This window comes from Bubalus kerabau, chromosome 8, assembly GCF_029407905.1.
Source record: "Bubalus kerabau isolate K-KA32 ecotype Philippines breed swamp buffalo chromosome 8, PCC_UOA_SB_1v2, whole genome shotgun sequence".
Lineage (NCBI taxonomy): Eukaryota > Metazoa > Chordata > Mammalia > Artiodactyla > Bovidae > Bubalus > Bubalus kerabau.
In genome coordinates, this window is record NC_073631.1 from 78,095,530 (window position 1) to 78,118,488 (window position 22,959).

Genomic DNA, 22,959 nt, shown 5'->3' on the forward strand with positions numbered 1-22,959 from the left:
TGAAGTAATGTATGAAGATTCTTAGCACCGGCTCTGGTATAAGGAGAGTACACAGTGAGTGGGGAAATCCTTATTTGTTGTTCCGTGAAGTCAGGAGGGCGATAGAGGTCTCAGTTCCCGCCGCCTTTGCTGTTTGTATTTTGTCTTTGATCCTTGTTCTCTTGCCATCTGCCGGGGAGAACCAGTTTGATCGGTTTCATCGAGTGTTCCCTCTGCTGCGGGAGAGTTGAAGGCACCTTGACAGGCTCTTCTGAGACCTTGATTCTTGTCATCTCTCATTTAGAGACTTAGAGGAACTCAGGAAGCCCATGGAAAAGAGCCTGTGGTCAGGATGCAGGTGGCGTGAGAGCCTCCAGATGGTGGCAGGCGGATTGATTACAGGATCTTTTCACGACACAGACCTCATGGAGCTCTGAACTTGGCCTGACAGCTTTTTACTGACGTGCGAGGCAGTGGTGTTTGTTTTTCCATGTTATCTTTGCCCTTCCAGTGCTGCCCGAGGGGGTGCATTCATATCAGTGCACCAATGGAAACTCATTCCTGGGTGCAGCTGTAGCTTTCACGGGGACCCTGGGAGTCCACGTGTGTGAACCACCCACACAGCCACACCCACGGGAAGCACACATGGGCCTCTGTCTAGGCTGGAGAGGCCCCGGAGGAGCCAGTCCTGCGGAAGCCCCTCGCTGCTTGGTGTCTGAGTGCATTCTCTTCAGAGCAGCTACCGTTCTTGAAAGAGGCCGTGCCCCCGCCTCCCGGGGCCACGTGTGGGCGGCGGGCGGCAGTGTCAGGCCCAGCGGAGGGCGCAGGTGCAGGCCTTCACCTGGCAGCTGGCACGCACACAGCCCATTGTTTTGCTCGGCCATTGTGGTTTCTCCAACTGGAGGAGAGGTTGTATAAGAATAGCTTCTGAAATTTGAGCCAGCTGTTTACTGAACTCGGGCGGCTTTATTTCTCCTTGTTTAATTAAAGTGAAGACAATGGGTAGTTTCTGCCAAAGGTGACATTAGGAGTCACATTACACTGTCTCAGGCTACAGTTTCCAACCTGCCTTCTGACAGCTACAGCTTTGTATTTGTGTGTATGTGCGTGCATGCTTAGTCGCTCAGTCGTGTCCGACTCTTTGCGACCCTCTGGACTGTAGCCTGCCAGGCTCCTCTGTCCGTGGGATTCTCCAGGCAAGAATATGGGAGTGGGTTGCCGTTTCCTCCTCCAGGGGATCTTCCTGTCCCAGGGATCGAACCCGTGTCTCCCACATCTCCTGCATTGGCAGGCTGATTCTTTACCATCTGAGCCACCAGGGAGCCCCTTGTTCAATAAAGTTGGCTTAAACTCACAAAGTCAGAGGACGTGGTCATGGAATGACGTTGACAGGAGGGCTCCTTGACTGTTGAGGACACGGGCCCATGAGCATGTGCTGTCGTCGTCACAGTTCCCACGATTGACCTGAGACAGGTTCTCTCAAAAGTATTGAATTATTTCAGTAAGGATGCCCGCCAAATTGGATAATTAGGAGTTTGAGATAAGAGAAAAAATATATACTCTGATGATGATATTCCCTTTATTTTACTGCAAAATTAGGTGACAACGACAGAGTATAGGCTTTCTGTTGGTACTAATTTGTGAAGAAGTGTTACTGAAGCTCATGGAACCTTGTCCCTCCTGCTGGCTCCCATCCATAGCAGGCTCTCTGTAGGAATTTCTTGTCCTCGTCTGTAAGTGCAGGTATTTGACTAGATGCTGGTTATTCCTGGTTATAGATTGTTTCTGCTTGTGTAGTGAACTTCAGAAGCACAGACGTGGGTCTGCATACCACAGCAGGGTCTTAGCTGAGTGATAGATGCTGTTTTCTGAAAGTCAAAAGCACATGTCCACGTGTGCCTACACACATGTAGGGATGCACAGCTGCCCCTTCAGTGGCTGTCTGTCTCATTAGAACATATTTGACCAGAATTGGTAGCTCAGTGAGTAATGAATCTGCCTGCAGTGCGGGAGACCCGGGTTGGGAAGATGCCCTGGAGAAGGAAATGGCAAACCACTCCAGTGTTCTTGCCTGGAAAATCCCGTGGACAGAAGAGCCTGGTGGGCTGCAGTCCATGGAATCCCAAGAGTCGCATACAACTTAGCAACTAAACCACCACCACGATGAGATTAATTTGTTTCAGGCCAAAAGACACTTGCAAACTTCCTTGTTCTTTAATCCCTCTGATCTTAGAAATAGAGAAAAGTCTCAAGAATCATGTCAGATCAAAGGCCAAGTCTTCCACTTGGTCAGTGGAACCAAACTTAATATCTATGTTTTTGGTAAAAAGCCAGGTGAAACTCAAATAAAAATATGCATGATGCTGTATTCCCAGAGTTCAACCTTGAAACTAAGTCTTCTGATTGCTCTGCACCAGGTAGCCTGTCTATACAGGAATGAGTCATCTGAGGAGCCCCGTGGAAGACCCTTGAGTGGGTATATGGAGACTGAAAGGCCCAGTTAGGATGAGAGAAGCATGGGGAATACACCTAGACTCAGGGGGCTGGGACATGCCCAAGGTCACATAACCAGAAACGGGGGACAGGGGTGAGGCCAGAGCTTGTGGCAGTATCTCCACTGGAAAGGCAGGGTGCTCTAGCCCTGCGGTGCTGCTGAGGGTTTGTGTTTGCTCTGGGGAGCCCCAGGCCCTATGTGCGCAGTTGCTGCATCCCAGTGGGTGTACATGCTGGCTGCTTCTGCATATTCTCAAGAAGTATGGATGGACAGGAGTGCCCGGGGATTTACAGCTTGGGGGAGCAGTGGGAAGCATTGAGAAAATGCTGGAGTTGAGGTGCAGTCTGGGAGCTCCCTGTTCTTGAGATTCATGTGCCCTGGGGACCCAGATGTCCACTAGCCCCTCCAGAGCAGCTCAGAGCAGGCCAGGCTCCTGGGCTGGGTTGATGACTTTGTCACTTCATTTTTCAGTTGCTCGTTTGTTGTATTTTTTTCTCACTTCAGAGTCCTTTTTGAAGGCTGGGGAGCTGGACTGGCATGAAGTCAGTGTGAGTTCACACTGGGATGGGAAGACCTCTTCCATTCCTTTTGGGAATCAGCAGGACCCAGGCCAAACTGGTCAGGGCCAGCCAGTTCCCGTTACGGAAGGGGCCCTGACCTTTGCCCAGCCTCTGCCTGCAGCTGCCCTCAGCACCTCCCCTAAATGCTGCCCTGAGCTATCCCTGCACCTGGGTGTGCGTTCCCGTAGATCTCCAGGGAAGAGGCACCTGCCTCCAACCTTTTCTAACCCCAGGCCAGACTTTGGTCTACTCTAACTTTGATTTTACCATCCCCTTCCACACCTGAAATAACACCCAGGCTTTGGCTTTTTTTCACCTTTGGGGGTAGAATTGCCAGGATTTCTGGGAAGTGACCTGGTAAAAGAGGCCCTGATGGTGTTTGCAGTTCTTTAGTGGGGACTCCGGGTCAGCCACGAGGAGGCTTTCCTCAAGTCTCAGTTCAGGGACCTATGAGAAAGAGGGACAACCCTCCACAAATTAAGGGAAAACCACCCCTTTTGGAGCCGGGGTTTGAGAGCTGGTGGCTCCCTGCTGTTGCCAGGCCTGCCTGCGGGTGTGAGGAGAAGGCTGCAGGAAACACATTAACCCATGGCAGCATGGAGCCCAGCTAATGATTAAAACCCACACCAGCCGCCTGCAGTCACACCAGCAATTGCTTCCCTGTGTCTGTTCCTGTCCACCTGTCAGATGTCAGTGTCCTCTGCACGTCCACCCAGGTATGGCACAGCTCGGTGTCCCTGTCCACCCTCATCCTGGGTCCCCATGCCCCATGCTCTGGGCTGATGTCACCAGGGCCAACAGCTTCCAGAGTGACAGCTCCTTTCCCAGGGATGGGCCTTTGGAAATGTTTCCAAGGAATGACAGGGGTGTCCCCAGGTCCAAAGGCTGGAAGTCTGCAGTGGATAAGAAAACTCAGGTTGAGTGTTATTTATTTTCTTTTATGGCCCTGAGTCTATTGCAGTCACAGGTTTTTAAGTGTGGGAGGGACGCCTGAAGACAGTGGTTTTGTGTGATTGGTGCTGGAAATAGCAGTGACAACTGAAAGGGAAAACCAACTGCTTATTTTTCAATGCCTTGAATTGGGATGGAGGAGAAGCGTCATATTACCAAAGCACTTGAATTACCTGCATGTATTTTTACCTGTAAGGAGAGTATTCCTTTAAAAAAGCATAACAGCGAACTCCCCCATGTAGAAGTCTCTGCCGCAGAGCAGTGGCCGAGGGGTGGAGTGACTCTGGCTGTCAGATTGGGATTCCAGGTTGGGGAGTCAGATTCTCCCCCAAATTCTACATGCCCTCGGGCCCTCCGCCTGGCCCTCTCCTGGGAGCCAGGGAGCGTGGGGATCCAGGGGCCTGTCTCCAGAACTGGGTTTGGAGAGGAGGTGTGGAGCCCAGGACTGGGACCCCCAAGTGTTGCCTGGATCGGAGTTGTCAGAGCTTTCAGCTTTGTGACTTTGAGACTTTTGCTGGGGTGCTAAGGAGCCAACTTGTGAAATTTGGTAAAGAAAAGCAATCAAGCATTCAACCTTCTTTTCATGTTTGATCTGTACCTCAGAGTTAAATATAGATGAAGGGAGAAAGCCTTATTTGGTGAGGAATTCCGGCTGACAGATGTTGAGAAAGTGATAGAGTAGCCGTGTTTCAGACCGCTAATAAGAGCGGAGCAGCTGGCTCTAGGACGTGACCTTCTGTAACTGGCTTGGTCACAAAGGGAAGCTGGTGGGGTCATGTGGGCCTCATGTGAAGGACGTTGGAACATTGATTACATATTTGCCCCTACCAGAAATCAAACCAGAATCAAATTAAGCCAGACCCACCCACGACTTACCGGAAATACAGGGCCAGAGCGATCTGAAAAATAATTCCAGAGAGGTCAGCAAAATCCAGAAGGGGGAAATTCTACTGGGTAAAGAGAACCCCGGTTGTTTTCAAATATGCTGCAGGAAGAGGAGGAGGAGGAACTTGTGTTGTAAAGGAACTGAAGAAACAGGTTAAATAAACATGGTAAGACTTGATGTGGATCCACTCACAGTGTCAGACTGTGAAAAAACAAAACCAAAACGATACTTGTAAGACAGGGACGTTGGAACATTGATTACATGTTTGTGTACAAATATGATGATGTATTTGGTTTATATTAAGGAATGATTGCTAATGATACTGGTATTTTGTTGTTGTTGTTTTTTTTCTCTATTCTAAAGATACTGAAATACTTATTAGATGAAGTGGTATAATGTCTGGAGTTGGCTTTACAGTGGTTCAGTGAGGGGCTGTGGCGGTGGGTGTGTGGATGCAGTTCATCTGGGGGGTATTGGAAGCTGGGGCACCTGAAGCTCCTCACCCTTGTCTCCCACTCCCGGGGTTATTATGCAGGATGCAGGTAGTGTAGGCACAGAGCTCAAGGTGAGCAGGTGACTGAGGCCCAGTGGCCAGGAACTGTTCACCATACGCGTCGCCCACCATGTTCTGAGATACACTGCCAGCTCCCCACCCTGCAGTCGTTTCCCATATGTGAGGGCTCAAGGCTTGCCCACCAGTGGCCACTGTGGCCTCATGACCCGCTGGCCTCTGGAAGCACACTGTGTCTGCTTGAGGAAATGCTTCACTGAAATCCTGCCATTTTCATCAGCACAGGACCCAGAGGGGATTGATATATTGTTTTCTAAAATGGCAATGTTTGCTTCATAAAGCTTTTTAAAAACATCCTACATAAAAGTGAGTGTCAAACTAGCCAAGGGCATTCTTACTCTTTGAGAAATTTATACAGCTTCCTTTCCAAAGGGGTTGATGTTGAATGAGTTAAACTCAATGTAACAAACGACTTTGGAAAACTAAGAGTTAAAATGGACTGGAGGAAATGAGCTCCCTGTCCTTGAGAATATTCAAGTAAACGCTGACAGCATTGCTGCAGTGGTCATTCCAAATGTGATTGGGAGATTGGGGTTTCACATTGAGTGAAAGTGACAGTGAGGGACACTTTAATAAAGTCATCTTAGTATGTGGTAACAACGTTTTTGGAGAAGGCGATGGCAGCCCACTCCAGTACTCTTGCCTGGAAAATCCCAGGGATGGAGGAGCCTGGTAGGCTGCAGTCCATGGGGTCGCTAGAGTCGGACACGACTGAGCGACTTCACTTTCATTTTTCACTTTCATGCATTGGAGAAGGAAATGGCAACCCACTCCAGTGTTCTTGCCTGGAGAATCCCAGGGACGGGGAAGCCTGGTGGGCTGCCGTCTATGGGGTCGCATAGAGTCGGACACGACTGAAGCGACTTAGCTGCAGCAGCAGCAAGGTTTTAGTACAAACTAAGCAATGCACAAATAGTTTAGTCAGTGGTTCTCAAAGTGTGATCTCAGCCCAGCAGCAGCAGCAGCAGCAGCATAAATCTGGGAACTTAGAAGCACACATTCTCTGACCCCACCCCGTCCCCAGATCTCTTTTCTTAAGCCTTCCGGGTGGTTGTGCTGCCAGCAGAAATTTGGGCACCTGGTCTAGAAGGAGATGTCTTCCAGGGGAGGGCCCACTCTGAGCAAGGCTGGCAGGTTGTGGGAGCTGAGCGTGGGGATGACTGAGGACCCTGCAGCCTGGGGGGTGGGCAAGGGTGCTGGGCTGCCTCGCTGAGATCCCTTCCTCCTGGGAGCAGTCTCTCGCCTCCTGAAGCCCTTCTCCTCCCCCGTGTTGTGTAGACAACACTGTGGTCCTTTTGTCTGTGTTCTAGAACACAGAGCCAGCTTCTTCAGAGTCTCTGTCTAAAAAATGCTTCAAGCAGCTCAGGGTGTGGCATCCTAAATCCTCAGGTGAGAACAGAGCTCCGACAGAGACAGTGATGTGTCTTTAGAAGGAAGCATGGTGGCATTCACCACTCAGCCTGCCATCCAAGGAGGCAAGAGAACTCCAGGGCTTAGCTTCCTAAGGAGTGTAAAGCATCCTTGGGATAAAGAAATGACATCCCGTCAAGTTACAAATGTGACTGGGTTAGACTGTGATTAGGATTCTTTTCATGATATTATTGGGACAAATTTATTATGTGGGGACATTAGAATTGGGAAGTTTTCCAGGTATTTCTTAGGTGAATCAAAGACTGAATCATCTACAAATAACAGGTTCAGTTACAGTCACTCCTCATTATTTGTGGATCATATATTTGCAAACTTGCCTATTTATGAAAACTTATTTGTAATCCCCAAATCAACACTCACTGTGATTTTGTGGCCATCCAGGGACATGTGCAGAAGGGCAGAAAATTTGAGCTGCATGCGGGCACTCACCAGCTGTGTTGTACAAGGCGCCTCTTGTTTCAGCCCTCAGACGAAGAGTAAACAGAGGTCCTTCTCAAGGTGTATTTATATTGAGTGCCACATTTTGGGATTTTTTTTTGCTTTTTGTTCATGATTTCTGTTTACAATGGCACTCAGCTATAGTCCTGAAGTGCCAACTGGTACTTTGAGGCACCAGAAGCCTGGCCAGTGTCATGGTGACTTTTTAAGAACATGACAACCTTGAATGAACTATAGTCGATCAGTTATTGATTTAGGGGTCCTCAGACCTTTTCCCCTGACTTGCCCATCGGAGAGAACAGACCCTAACTCACTTGCAACTGTCTCCTCCTGAACCTGTGGTGAACAGTTCATGTACAAACCTGAGAGGTGGGCAGAAGGAGAGGCCAAGCTGGAAGAAATCCATGGTGGAGGGCTGAGTGGTCTGGGCACTGGGGCAGGATGGGCCTGCCGGACAGGACACTGCCCCTGCTGGACACCCCAGAGTAGACCCACATCTCTGCTGCTGAAACCCTGTCTCTGCAGAGATCTCTTACCCGCCCAGGCTGAGTGACCCTACCCCAGGGCTAATAACACAGGTCCTCACCTTCTAGAGACACATCCAGTCTCTTCCTGGGCTGCTGGTCACTCCTGGGCTGCTCCTTCCTGCATTGTTCATATCCCTGGCTGGGGCTGAGAACACTCCTGTTGGGAATTTGTTGGTGTCTTTGAGACCTGATTCCCCAGGTGTAGGGTGTTCTCCATCACCATGGAGTAAGGAATAAACAGCTTGTCCTTGGGGCACCACACCTGGCCCCGTCTACTACGCCACCAGAACTCACTGCCCCTCCCCATCGTGTTCCTCTCTTGTGATATACAGGAGTTGGACTTGGACCTTCTCTCCATCAGGGCCCTCAAATGGTGAAGAGTCTGGCTTTGAGCTGATACCACCAGGAGCCATGGGAACAGGGTCCTCTTGACTTCTCCAATCCTCAGGAAGCTTAGAGGCTGCCATCCTTGACCCATTGTACAGAGGTGAGAGCTGGTGCTTCAGTTCAGTTCAGTCTCTCAGCCGTGTCTGACCCCATGGACTGCAGCACACCAGGCCCCCCTGTCCAACACCAACTCCCAGAGTTGACTCAAACTGATGTCCATTGAGTTGGTGATGCCATCCAACCATCTCATCCTCTGTTGTCCCCTTCTCCTCCCACCTTCAATCTTTCCCAGCATCAGGGTCTTTTCAAATGAGTCAGTTCTTCACATCAGGTGACCAAAGTATCAGAGTTTCAGTTTTAGCATCAGTTCGTCCAATGAATATTCAGGGCTGATTTCCTGTAGGATGGACTGGTTGGATCTCCTTGCTGTCCAAGGGACTCTCAAGAGTCTTCTCCAACACCACAGTTCAAAAGCATCAATTCTTTGGTGCTCAGCTTTCTTTATAGTCCAACTCTCACATCCATACATGACTACTGGAAAAACCATAGCCTTGACTAGACAGACCTTTGTTGGCAAAGTAATGTCTCTGCTTTTTAATATGCTGTCTAGGTTGGTCATAGCTTTTCTTCCAAGGAGTAAGAGTCTTTTAATTTCATGGCTGCAGTCACCATCTGCAGTGATTTTGGAGCTTAGAAGAGTTCAAAATTCTGCTGACATGACAGGTAAGGGGACAAGTGGCCCGATTACCCCCCACCCCTGTGGTCCCTCTCAGGAACCCCCTGCTGTCCTGTGAGGACTGAGCTGACCTAAGACAGACACTCCGGCTCCCCAGCTCGGGGTCTCCATTGTGTCTGGACTGGAAGAAGACCCCAGGTGATTTCCTCTGGAGGCCATCCTGCCAGGGACAGGGCTGTGAGGGCCACCCACACCCCTCCCTGTGTTATTCTGTGAGAAGAAATGGAATGTTCTTGTTATGAAATAATTGATTAAAAAAAAAAAAGACTGCCCGTTTAGGTGTAATTATAAAATGGGCCCATTGTGAATCTTCCTCTTAATTTAAGGGATGTACCAGACTATTTCATAAAATGAAATCTGCTGGACAGCCTCTAGTGTAGACAGCTGGAGGGGAGGTTCTGACAGTGGGGGATAGGGGATGGGGCTCTGGTTCTGGGCGGCTCGTGGTTCAGCGCTGCTTGCTTTTCCTCTTGTGAGTGTCAAGGGAGTGAGTTTAATGCAGCCTCAGACAGGCTGGGTCACCTGTAAAGCCTCAGTGTCCCCACAGCCTGACGTGTGTCCAACCACTACCTCCCTTATCCTTTTGGCCTCCTGGAAACTTGGCACCCAAGGAACATGACATTTAAGGAGCTAATGGGGGTATCAGGCGCTTGCTTCTTTCTGGTCCTGCCATGCTCTTTGACTTTGATTTTGTGTTTGTTTCTTGGTTTTGCACTAATTCAAAAGGACAGAAGGCAGGCAGGCGGGTGGGTGGGCAGACACCTGTTAGGTTCTGGGACACCTGCCTTCCCAAGAATCCTAGTAGGGTTCCTGGGGGAATTTAGGAGGACAGGGGTGGGGGGTGGGGCACTCTGGCTTTGCCCTTTCTGATCCCCACGGAGATGGGATTCATTGGCGCCAGCAGGATGCAACCCCTGCCCTGTGCGGTCCTTCCTGACCCCTCTCTGGTTCCCGCAGGGTCCTGGCAAGAGGCCCTCAGCCGGAGCCTGTGTACGTGCTGCCACCGAGCCCTCGGCTCCACTGTGGGACCGGCCCCCCTGGCTCCTGTGCTCCCAGCCTCCCCGCTCCTGCTGAACCACTCTTGGGCCACATCAGGCCAGGGGCAGGGAGGGAGCAAGATGGGAGGAGGGAACTGCTTCTGGAAGGAGAAGTGGGCCATGCTCCCCAGTGCAGTGAGTTCCTCCCCAGAGGGATCTGCAGGGCCTCTACTTGCACTTGGCACTGAGTCCGTCCCTGGCGCCTCGCCTCTGTTTGCTCCTGTCCTCACTCTGCTTTAATGGGACTGTGAAAGTTACATGGGGCGTTGAGCCCTGACCCTGGCTCCCACGCTCTGCTTCCTGGGGGTGGCCGCTGCCTGCCCTGCAGACCTCTGCCCACCAGCCCCTCTGGGACATCAGGCTTGATTGTGAAAGCATGGTTTCCGCTGCCTGTCCTGGGCCTCCCTCCCTCCCTTCATCAGCCTCCGAGTTCCACATGGTTCAGACCAGCCTACGCATCTCAGAAATCTGAGTATTTGGTGACAAATAAGCATAGACATAGTTTCAGGACATGACTTAGTGACCGAACAACAACAAATCTTAGCGTGAACAAAACCTTGCTTCTCATAGTTGAGCTTGGGGGCAGAATGACGTTACCTTAGCTCAGTTGGTAAAGAATCTGCCTGCAATGCAGGAGACCCTGGTTCAATCTCTGGGTTGTGAAGATCCCCTGGAGAAGGGAAAGGCTTGCCCACTTCAATATTCTGGCCTGGAGAACTCCGTGAACTGTATAGTCCATGGGGTCGCAAAGAATCAGACATGACTGAGTGACTTTCATATACTTTTAGTTTCCTAACTTCAGAGGGGTGTGTATTTTTCTAGTAATTCATGGTAATTGTTTACTTGTAGGAGCGTTAAGAAAAAAATTCTCAAGGTGGGCAATCCTGATAATGAATCTGTTTCTGGTCTTCTCGTTCTGGAAGGGAACAGTGTCTTGCTGGCTGGCTGACGTTGGGAAAGTTTCTTTGCCCAAGTCTTATTTCTTTGAATGGAGCTGTGGTCTTGGCAGGTTATTGCATTTAGTGTGGGCTTGTGGGGAAGTTTCACTTCTATGGGTCAATCCCTCCCTTGCACCCAAACACAAGTATTGAACGTAAAGCTGAGGTTTATTTAGCTTTTATTATCTGCTAGATGCCATTCTTAGCTCTGCACATTTCCTTATTTAATCCTGCCAATACCCCCACTTTCCAGATGAGAAAACTGAGTCACAGAGAAGTAATTTCCAAAGGTCAGACAGCACGGGTCTCACCCAGGCATTAAGGTTCCAAAGCAGGTACACTTCACCCCTGCACCCTACGAGCCAGGCGGTGAGTAGGTGAATGAATGAGTGAACACATGAAGGCCTTCGTGTTTGAACTGGATGTGGCTAGTTGTTGCCTTTTAAAAGATTGTAATTTATTTTTTTATTTTTGTGGTTACGCCATGTGGCTTACAGGATCTTAGTTGCCCAACCAGTGATCAAACATGTGCCCCCTGCAGTGGAAGCATGGAGTCTTAACCACTGGACCACCACGCAAGTCCCTCAAAAAGTTTTAAAACGTATTTTTAAACTGTTTGTTTAAAACCGTCTGTTTTCCTGGAGAAACAAACAGAACGTGCAGAGCAGTTTCAGTTGGTCTCCTTAAGGGAACCCCCGCCCCGGTCCCCAGCTGGGTGATGACATTTATGCACTGCCACCAGGCCCTGTGCTTCCTTGTGAATCTGGCTCTGGTTATGCAACGTTCCTTTTCTTCCTTTTTGCGAGACCTTTTCACAGCGCCAGTTTCAGGGCTGGTCAGCATGGCTGGGAGCAGCACACAGGTCCGGCGACTCTGGGAAGCTGGGGGCCGTGAAGTGTCCTCGTGCCCTGCCAAGTTTCTGGTATGGTAGCTGCGAAAGGTCTTTCTCTGCTCTTTACCCAAAAGGTGGAGGGGGCGAGGGGAGGTGGGAAACAGGGGCGGAGCCCAGGGATCCCAGTGCCACCCTTCACCGCGAGAGTTGGGGGCGGTGAGCCTGGGGAGGGAGGCCTCTGCTTTGGGTTCCTTACTTTGTGGGAGGTGGGGGGAATCTCATTAGATATTTCCACGGGGTGATCTGGGGGGTCCCGTGGGTGAGAACGTGTGTTACCGAAGCCTGTACCTGGGCGAGTGCAGCCTGTGAGTCCCAGCCAGCCAGTGAGCAGAACCCACCTTTTACGGTCTGTGGGGACAGGCTGTCCTTCACCGTCACTGGGTTGTCTGAATTGGTGCTTCACTGCCTGGCTGTTCGATGGACAATTTCTTCCTGATAGCCAGCCACCCCCTATTTCATTGATTCCATATGGTACAAACTTGTGAAGGTGTAGAGAGTGGCTACTCTTCAGCTGTTATTCTTCTAGATGATGAGTCCATTTAAGCCACTTAAATAATAAATAAATATACCCCATTTAGTTTTAGTAGCCTGAAAATAAAGCTAACTAGATATTCATTACTGAAATGTAAAACAGTATCCTCCTGCCTCTTAAAATGGCCAGGGCAGCCCTCTGTTGCTTTGAAATGACTGCTGGGTTTGTTCCTTCCCTCATCCTGCAGACCCCAGTGCTTTGCTGCCTGCTGTACGGTGTGGCAAGGGGACATGGGAGCGTCATCCCCCCAACATAGGCTTGATTCTCCCCTGTGCCAGGCCCGCAGTGTGTGCGTGTGTGCGTGTGAGTGTGTGTGTTTGTGCTTGTGACAGAAACAGGTGCTGTTGCATCTTCACAGGGAAGCATCCGTGGCCTCCCCACCAAGCCGTTCTTTTTTTAAAATTATTTTTTTATTTGGCTGCACCGGGTCTTAGTTGCAGCATGTGGAATTTAGTTCCCGGAGCAGGAATCGAACCCAGTCCTCCTGCATTGGAAACTCAGAGTCTTGGTCACTGGACCATGAGGGAAGTCCCCCGAGTGGTTCTTATTAAGGCACTTCTTCTGTTCTCATTTTCTCCTCATCTCATCTCATGGTTTCCCAGAAAACACATATGTTGCTTTAAATGTCAATAATGCATTTACTCTCTGCTGGGCCCTGTTCTGGGTGTGTGACTGGCCTTTGCGGCTTTAACCCCACAGCCACCTTGCAGAGAGGTTGCTGTAGTTATCAGCCCATTTTCTGGGTAAGGAGCATGAAGCACAGAGAGGGCAAGGTGCCTGCTCAAGGCTACACAGCTGGAGCATTTGGAGTTCTGTTACCTGTTCTTAGAGGCCTTTAAAACTAAGGGAGAGTGGAAGCTGGTAATGCAGGGGGCACCTTGTGTGACTAACCCTGGCTGTCCCTATGTGGCCCTGTAGTCACAGCTTCCTGGGGCAGGAAGGGACTCCTGGAGAAGCCCGGAGGATGGCCATGACGAGGAGTGCGGGCATGGGTCTAGCCCTGGCCCCCCGACTTAACTCCTGTGTGGCGGGTCTTGCTTTGTCTTTTCCTCCACTTTCTTGCCCTGGGGATTGGAGGGTGACAGCGCATAGCCTTACAGCTGCTGTTGTCTCCACCCCTCCCTGCAGTCCAACTCAGATCCCTCTTGTAAGCCTTTCAGGTGGTCCCCTAGGCTCCACTGAGGCCCTCAGTGATGTGGCGTCTGTGCTGTGTCACTCCTGCGTCGGCTTTGTTAAGCACCATTTATTTTGTAGAAGCCTATAGGAAGCCAGTGGTCTGCCTCTCACAATGGCAGATTATTATTGGCACTCATTACTGGCGACGCAGGGTCTTTTGGTTTGGAGACGGTTGCTGGCCGTGACAGCAGCTCCCTTGTCCAAAGCCTTCGATGGCACTTTTGCATTCAGAGTAAGGCCTTCAGGGTGTTTGTTTCCTGTGATACATCGACTACACACCTTTTCCTTGAAAAAGTATGATACTTGGCATCCTGTCAAGATAGCAGAGGTTTAAGTCTTGATTCGAGGTGGTGCAGGGATACTTGACAGAACCAAGTAAACGTCAGGCCAGCTGGGAACCCAGGGCCCTGGAACCCTATCCGCCCTGGGGAGTGAGTGGCTCTTAGGAGATGTTGCCCAGTGGATGGGGATCTCGCCTCCCCCTCTCCTCCAGACACCCCCCATGTCTGTGAGCCAGGGGCCCCCAGGCACTGTGGAGACCTGTGTTTATTCAGCCCAGATGGGGCTGGCAGGGTGTGTGCCCGGGGAGCTCCAGCACTCCCACTTTGGACATGTGCTTTGGCCTTTATCCCCAGAGAGCTTCCAGCTGCCTTTTCATCCCATTGGTCCCCACCAGGACCCCAAGGCACCCTGTTCTCTCCCTCTGTTGTTTGGAAGTATGTGGCTGGCCCACGTCTGCTCCCAAATGGTGGCTGGCCTGTCTGAACCCCATCCTTTCCTTCTTAGAGAGGCACAGTTATCAGGGGCAAAGCAGTTCCCTCCCAGCGGTGCTTGGGCCAGAGTCACCAAGTGCTCTGGACTGAGCCTCTGCTGGTCTCGGCCAGTGGCGCACCCATCTCTGTCCTCTTTAATAAAAGAAGTTTGTATCAGCATGCAGATGTCGTGTTGGTTACTATCCATAGTTGAAAGATGGGCACCTGGCAGCAAAATTGCTATTGCCTATTTCAAATATGAAAATAACCCCATTTGGAAAATAAATGAGTTTTAATACTTTGAAAAATATGTTGAACAAGAGAGCCCCGAGGCAGGTCATCTGATTCTTTATCGGGTGGACGGCTCGCTAGTCTCTGCCTCGGAACCATGGACTCGGGGATTTTAGGGCTGGGCCGGGCCTTCTGAGCACTAGATCCAAAAGTTGTCATTTTATCAGAAGAGGCTGATGCCCAGGGAGGCCAGCGGCTTCATCGGAGTCCCAGGACCACATACTGGTCCAAGCAGATGAGCTTTGGGCCTCAAGCAGCACCTTTAAGGAGAAGCAGTCTGGGCCTCGTTGGGTTACCTTTCATAGGTTAACCTTTACCATGGATCCCACCTGTGTCTCTTACCTCTTTCCTTCTTTTTCTTGGTGCCTTGAGAAGTTGCAAGCTGTGATTAGCACGTGCCAAAAGGGACACAGGTGAAGGAGGCTGGGCGGGGTGGAGGCGGGTGCTGCATTGCCCTGGAGACAGGGAGACTGGGAGGAACTGGGAGGTGCCCGAGTTCCTTTCACCCAGGACACTGGCACTGATCCATAGAGGGTGGTGGTGGCCTGCAGGGCTCAGACTCCAAAGGCCCTCCAGGAAGGCAGGCGGGCAGCCCTCTTGCAAAATAACAAGAGAAAAGGAGTTTGCAACACAGATCTAGGGGCCCGGGGTCTACAAGTAGAGAGGTTTCCTTAGCCTTCTCCAAGGTCAGGATGCAGGATTACTTATGAGCAAGGAACTGTCTTCAAGAGGCTTCAGCAAGGTAGTTCTCAGCCATTTTTCTTTTATTGTAATATAATTGCTTTATAATGTTTTAATTTCTGCTGTATAACATTGTGAATCAGCCATATGTATACATATCCCCTCCCTCTGGAGCCTCCCTCCCTGCCCCCCGTCCCACCCCTTTAGTTATCAGAGAGCACCGATCTGAGCTCCCTGTTGTACAGCAGCTCCCCACTAGCTATCTGTATTACACATGTTAGTGTATATATGGGCTTCCTAAGTGGCACTGGTGGTAAAGAACCCGCCTGCCAATGCAGGAGACATAAGAGACATGGGTTTGATCCTTGGGTCAAGAAGATCTCCTGGAAGAGGGCATGGCAACCCACTCCAGTATTCTTGCCTGGAGAGTCCCATGGACAGAGGAGCCTGGCGGGCTACAGTCCATGGAGTTGCAGAGTCAGACATGGCTGAGTGACTTAGCAAAGCACTAGTATGTATGTCAGTGCTACTCTCCCAATTCATCCCACCCTCTCCTTACCCCCTGTGTCATGAGTCCGTTGTCTACATCTGTGTCTCTCTTCCCACCCTGCAAATAGTTCCGTTAGTGCCATTTTTCTAGATTCCATATATACATGTGCATTAAAATAAATCAGACATTCTTAAGGCATGAACTGTACCGTGGTGATAGATGAGGGCTTCAGCTTTTTAGCCCCAAGAGTAGATAAATTCTTTACTTCCAAGTAAAGACGCATAGAAATGTCACATGTCACCTTCCTGACAAGTGCGGTGTTTGGACAAGTCGGGCTGCTTCCAGTCGGCGTGAGGCGTGAGCTCCCTGAGCAGCCACGGGACTTCTCTCCAGTGTATCCGGGTCCTGCCTGCCCGCTCATCTGCTTGGTTCCAAACACAGCCCCAGAATGAGATTCTCCCTTGCTGCAGGATTTCGTGCCCATCAGATCTCAGAACCTGGCTTAGAAGTGGTGACTCACTCATGATTCCTCTGTCCTTCTAGGCTTAGGGCTAGACTCGCTTCCCCGGGAAAAGCTTCTCTAGCTTCACTGGTTTCAGTCTGACCCAAGGACAGGCTGGGCAGGATGGGCTGTGGACCACCGAGGGCCGGGGGATCGAAAGAGTCCATGGTTTTGGTGTCAGAAGTTGCTGCCGCCTCTTAACTGTGTGATTCTGTACACCTAAGAGTCCTGAATGCCATTTCCCCAGCTGTGAAGTGAGGACAGTCATGTCTTACTGGGGTTCCTGCTGAGAACCAGGTGCCTGGCCATGAATGGGTCTGCTTCCTGACCTTGGTCACCTGTCGCGTCTTACCGGATGGTGCTGGTGGAATGTTGCTGTCTTCTATAGGGGGACAGGGGGGCTGCATGGTCTGTGGACACAGGCCTTGTCACCCCAGGCACAGCTGGCTGCTGAGGCGTGCAGGAAGGCAGGAGGCTTTCTCTCCAGCCTCTTGGAGGCCCTGGACTGGCCAGAGGGCCTGCCTTCTTCTTCTTAGAGAATCCCCTCCTCACTCTTTCCCTCCTGCACCTGTTCTGGCTGCACTGGTTCTCTTGCTGGTCCCACTGCAGGGCCTTGGCACTGGCCATGCCCCCCCCCAGTCCTATCCCCCTCACGTGACCTCCCTCAGCCCCTCACCTCCCTCACCTCCCACAGCCCCTCCACACTAGGCTGTGGCTGTGCCTGCCTCCCTGCCTGCTCCTCCCCTGAGGGTTGTCAGGTGCCTTGCTGGCAGGCTGGGGTGGATAGTCAGTATGTGGGGGTTCCAGCTGCTGTCATCCACTTAAGTGATGGGGGGCTGCTGGAAGGCATAGAGGGCCGGCCTTCAAGGAGTTCGCTCTCTATTTACAAACTTATAGTTATGGTTGGTGTCAGATTGTCTTGAGTTGCTGTGTGTTACTTCAGTCTAACTTGTTCTAACAGCTCAGGCTGCAGGTGAAACTGAGAAATACTGTGAGGGTAGGCTGAGGCCTAGCTTTTTGATTGTATTGCTTGTATGTAGGTTTGTATTTGTTTACATATTTTTCATGAGTTTATGTGTGTGTCTACATATCCTCTATCAGTGTATCTATCAGCTCTCCAACCTATTTATCATCTGTCTATTGTACCATCTAGTTATGCATTTATCGTCCATCTATTGTACCATCTAGCTGTGCATTTATCATCTATTGTACCATCTCAGTTTAGTTCAGTTCAGTCGCTCAGTTGTGTCTGACTCTTTGTGACCCCATGAATCACAGCACGCCAGGACTCCCTGTCCATCACCAACTCCCGGAGTTCACTCAAACTCATGTCCATCGAGTCAGTGATGCCATCCAGCCATCTCATTCTCTGTTGTCCCCTTCTCCTCCTGCCCCCAATCCCTCCCAGCATCAGAGTCTTTTCCAATGAGTCAGCTCTTCGCATGAGGTGGCCAAAGTACTGGAGTTTCAGCTTCAGCATCCTTCCCTCTAAAGAAATCCCAGGGCTGATCTCCTTCAGAATGGACTGGTTGGATCTCCTTGCAGCCCAAGGGACTCTCAAGAGTCTTCTCCAACACCACAGTTCAAAAGCATCAATTCTTTGGCACTCAGCTTTCTTCACAGTCCAACTCTCACATCCATACATGACCACTGGAAAAACCATAACCTTGACCAGACAGACCTTTGTTGGCAAAGTAATGTCTCTGCTTTTGAATATGCTATCTAGGTTGGTCATAACTTTTATTCCATGGAGTAATCTTGTACCATATAGCTATGCATTTATTATCTAACACATCTGTCATGTGAAGGGCGGTGGTGTTCAGGACTTGTTGTGGATGACGGCTGGCTTGGACCCTCTGTGGAGCTGTGAGGCTTTGAGGCTGCTGCAGGGATTGTGGGTACTGCCCCTCCAGGCCCACCCTCCCTACCCTCCTGGGACTTGAGGCCCAGAAGCTGCTCAGCTTGGTGGCTTCTGGAACAGGAGGTATCTCTTGCTCATGTGCTGATTTGGGGAATTACAGAGCAAAACTAAGTCAGTTCTCTTAGACCTTGAAGCCACACCATGGGAGAGTGTGGGATGATGGGGGCTTTTGGAGAAGGCTCTGTAGCCCCCTTGAAACTCAGCGCTTGTGTGTCAGGAATGATGGGGGAAGCAGCCTCACAGGCTAAGCGGTGAGGCGGGGTCGGCCTGGGGGCAGGCAGCTTGGCCTGGTCATGTCAGTGCTTGGACATCAGCAGGTGGGGTTGGGCCACAGGACCCCCATGGCTTCCCCTCCCTTCAGAGTGTTGTCTGCTCTCCTGCTTTGCTTTGTCACATAGGTTTGCACAACGTGCTTACCAGGGTTTGCAGCTTCTTAGTGAAAATGCAGAGACGTTTGCAAATATCAGAAGACATAATCAGTCCCTTGTGCTGGTTGATTGGGAGCAGTGGTCTCCAGACAGGTTTCTGTACTCACCCCCAGGGCTGGGACCTATGCATGTTTAATTGTAATGGAGTGTGGATGCACTACATTATGTTCATTTATGTATAAATTATGTACCTGTCCCACATTGCAGAGATATTGTGTGCCTTCCTTATACACACTCACAGTGTAAAGCAAAATGGAAAGCGCATGAACTGAAGGAACAGTGGACGGTGCTGTGTGCCCTCGACTGGGACAGTGGTTCTCAGACATGGGGATGTTTGGAGTCAGGTTAGCTTAAAACCAGCTCTTCTGGAATCTTGATGATCTGCCAAGACTAGTAGCTGAGTCCTAAGGGAGATGAAGTCCTTGGGAGGAAGGACAGGCTGGATGGCCCTGCACAGTGTTCAGGGCCTGTGACCCGGCCCTGGTGAGGGTGGGGTCACTTTTAGGCCCCTGCAGCTGTCATGCTGTAACTCTAGGTAGGCCAAGAATGTTCCAGTTCCAAGGTGCTCAGGGTCCACCCTCAGAGGCTCCCTCGCTGTCTTCCCTCCAGGAGTGTCAGAGTTCTGTCACTGGCGGGAAGACCTGAATGCCACACCAGGATCTGGCACCTCATCTGAGCTGACCCTGGTGTTGCACTTTCTCTAGTTACAGAAGTAAACTGTGTTCTCAGTAGAAAAGGAAAAAGTAAATGCACGTAGAAGAAAAAATAAGAAAAGATATGTGGTGAGACATTCCAGAAACACGCCGCTGCCCAGGCAGCCTGCACACTGGTAGACATTTCCAGGTGTGCGTGTGTAGCTGAGTGCGTGTGTGAGTCACGCACTCTGCGCCAGGGAGCGGCCGCGTGGCTGTTAGTGCCAGCGCTGTCACACAGCACGGCGTCTCTCCAGGCCCACAAGTGTGTCAGCATCTGTGAGCCCCACGACTTATCCAATGTCACTAAGCCGCAGGGTTGAGCTCTTAGGCTGTATTTTTCGCGGTTACACACATCATAATGCAGCGAGCACCCTGGTCCATAGAGACTTATGGACTTTCCCAGTGATTTCCTGAGTCATTCCTCACATTGCTGTCACGTGTTTCAGACCTTTTAAGCGCTTTTTATATTTATGGACAAGCGGTTTTCTAAAATGATGAATTCGTTTACATTTCATTTACATTTTAGAAATACTTTAAAAATATATTTTTAGATTTTAATCTTTGCTTTCTAATGGACCTCGCCCTCCAAATCTCATTGTTTGGAGTGCATATGGCCTGAGCCATCAGAAGTCTGGGGTGTTGGGAAGATGGGCAGGACCGGTGTGGAGCCCAGAACAGTACAGACATGGGGTGTGAGGCCTGCCGCCCACTGGGAGGTGGTCTCGGAGGCTGGGGACACTGGAACAGTGGAGGGCAAGTTCTGGTACCTGGCACCCATGGGGACCATCTCAGTTGGTCCCCAGACACCTCTGCGAGAGGAGGAGACGAACTAGAGGCATGTGTCCTGGCTAGGGAAGATCAGCCACTGTGTGTGCACATCCAGAGCCCACTCTCACATCTGAGCATGGAGGAGAGTGCCTTCCAGGTCCTGCTTTTGTCTGGGGCCCAGGTCACAACCTCTGCAGTTTGGGGTTGGCTTGGCCACACCTTGTGTAATTTCAGGAGGTCATCTCTCTCACTGATCCCTGAAATAAACTTGGTATTCACTCTTCATCCCTTCGCTTCACACTGGGGGAGCCACTGTGAGCCAGGAGCCCAGGTGGGACACCAGGCAAGGGGGGATGTCAGATCCTGTCTGAGAAGGGTTCCCCAGGGCCAGGGGGTGCAGGAGCAGAAGGGGGTGCCGAGGCTCTGTCCACCTTGGCCAGCTCTAGCCTGCTGCATGGTCACCCCTGTGTCACCTACTCAGAGCATGTCCTGGGCTGGTCCACAGAGCTGTATCCATGAGACGCAACAGGCAGGGAGGAGCTCACAGAGGGCAGGAGAGAAAGGAGCCTCCTGAGAGGAAGGCGTTCAGGGGAACCAAGACAGGGACATCTGGATTCTCCTCCCCTTCTGCAGTTTTCCATGAAAGCTTACACCTCTCTGCGCCTTCGTTTCCTCACTTCTGAAATGGGGAGTAATTTCTCTCACAAAGTTACTGGATTCATCTCCTGAAATAGTGGATATAGAGGAGCCTAGTGGGCTACAGTTCATAGGATCACAAAGAGGTGGACGTGACTGAAGCGACTTTAGTTCTCACACACGCCTTGGAGTTTAACACACACACTCACACACATACATAAGGGTTGTGTAGACTGTAAAGTAATTATAACCTGAAATTTTTTTCCCTGTCAGATAAGCTTTTCAAAAATAGAGTGGTAAAAATGGAGAATTCTCTGAAAATCAGCAACTGGTTCTTTTGAGCAGATAAAACAATAATAATGTAATAGTGGCCAACGTTGATTGAGGGCTTCCTGTATCCTGGGACAGATAGGCCATGACCATGGACCGCTTACCTTGCCTTGAGCAGGGGTCATGGGAACCCGCCCTGCTGTTGATTAGTGGAATTGTGTCACTTGGGATCTGAGGTCTTAGGGCTGAGATGTCCTGATAAGCTGGCGACCCTCCCAGGTGATAAGATGAGCCAATAGTGAAGGGTCTGACGGCGTTTATGGTCATGTGAAACAACTGCCATCCTTCCTTCCCAGTGGGGTTTGCAGTGTGTGGGCTGGCAGCACAGAGATCTGAGAATGACCCTTGTCTTGTCATTTGCAGGCTCCGGGGGCATCATCAACACCTGCTTCTCTGTGCTGTGACAAAGCGTTCAGGTGAGTGTCCCTCACTGAAGCCACTTCTGTGCCTGTGGCCTTGGGTCAGCTCTCGGAGAGGAAGCCCGGGCGTGATGTTATTTTATTCTGTAGTAATCTTAATGTCTTTTTCAATTTTAAATAGAAATGCTCGAAGATGATAAATATCATATGTGTGTCTCTTTCTGGAATGTAATGTCCCAGCATTAGAAATCCTGGTTGTGGAAATGTCCCATCAGTAATTACGATGCTGTGATTTGATTGTGAAATGTAGCATTGGGGAAAGTTCTAGAATTGACTTCAGCACATGAAAAGCTCATTATTTTTTAATAGGTCACTGTTGCTCAGTCGTGTTCGACTCTTTGCGACTCCATGGACTATAGCCTATCAGGCTCCTTTGTCCATGAAATTCTTCAGCAAGAATACTGGAGTGGGTTGCTGTGCCCTTCTTTAGGGGATCTTCCCGACCCAGGGAGCGAACCTGAGTCTCCTGCATTGGAGGCAGATTCTTTACTGTCTGAGCCACCAGGGAAGTTCCAGGTCAAAAGATGTGATTTGATTTTTTAAAGTAAACAGAACTCTTTTACATTCATGTCTGGTGCATAAGGTAGAGAAAAATATCTTGGTGATTGTTTGTATTTGAATAAACCAATAAAAAAAATAGATTTATGATACTGGATATTTGAAGATATTATTTCTTTTGGGCATCATAATTGCATTGTAGGTAGTTCTAAACGTATCTTTGTCTTTTAGAAATAAGTACAAAAATACTTACAGAAATGACATATAATGTCTTGGGTTTTTTCAGGGCAATCACAGTGAGGAAGGGGATAACAGGGAGTACGGATGGAAAAAGCCTGGCTGTGTGTCCATTTTGAAATTGGATGATGAATCCTCAGAAGTGTGTTTAAACTATTTAGTATACTTCTGAATTTTTTTCAGAATTAGGAGAGAGACTCATGTAATAGGAGTAGTACACAAACAACAGCTACAAGCCCCTAGAGCTGGTGGTGGGGGATTTGATAGATTAAAACCACCCTCCTGTGACTGTCCTGCACCACTCCATGGATTCACCAGTCTTTGGGTTTGACCCCATCACTTCTCATCTGGATTTTTCACCTTCTATCCCTGACGGCACCCGTAGCCCTAGAAGGCTCTTCCTGGGAGGGGCTCTGGGGCCTGTGGTCCCCATTGCACAGTCCTAGTGATGAGGAAGCAGAGCCTGGATGCTGCGTGCTGGAAGCATTATCCTGGGCTCACCAGGCTGCAGGCTCTCCCCACCCAATGGCCCTCACTAAGTCCTCCCCTCTGCTGGCTTCATTGCATGGTGTTTTTGTCCTCTTCCAGACCCCATCCTCCTGATACCTGATGCCTACCCTCTAGGTTAGCCCAGGGGCAGTCTCAGCAGAGCCGGCACACAGCTCTTCTCATAGATGCCAGCCCTTGCCTCCCAGCTGCTGCAATTCCCTCCCAGCTCCTCCTCTCTGCAGGACAGGCCAGCCTCCTCCCTGGGAAGCGGGCCTCCACATCTCCCC

General features: G+C 50.4%; 1 protein-coding gene across 6 annotated transcripts in view; it reads left to right on the forward strand.

Annotated features, from left to right (window-relative positions):
• The window catches only part of TNS3 (tensin 3), a 223,066-nt gene that overhangs the window by 80,160 nt on the left and 119,947 nt on the right, over nt 1-22,959 (forward strand). For 5 of the 6 annotated variants that reach the window (XM_055590657.1, XM_055590659.1, XM_055590655.1 and 2 more), the window contains one exon: nt 21,393-21,445. Coding sequence is in view for 2 of the 6 variants with exons in the window: in XM_055590660.1 (XP_055446635.1) it covers nt 21,393-21,445 (53 nt within the window). In the remaining 4 variants the exon portion in view is untranslated. Of the gene's footprint in view, nt 1-11,678; nt 11,858-21,392; nt 21,446-22,959 lie in introns of those variants that run through there. The other variant, XM_055590654.1, reaches the window with a different exon arrangement.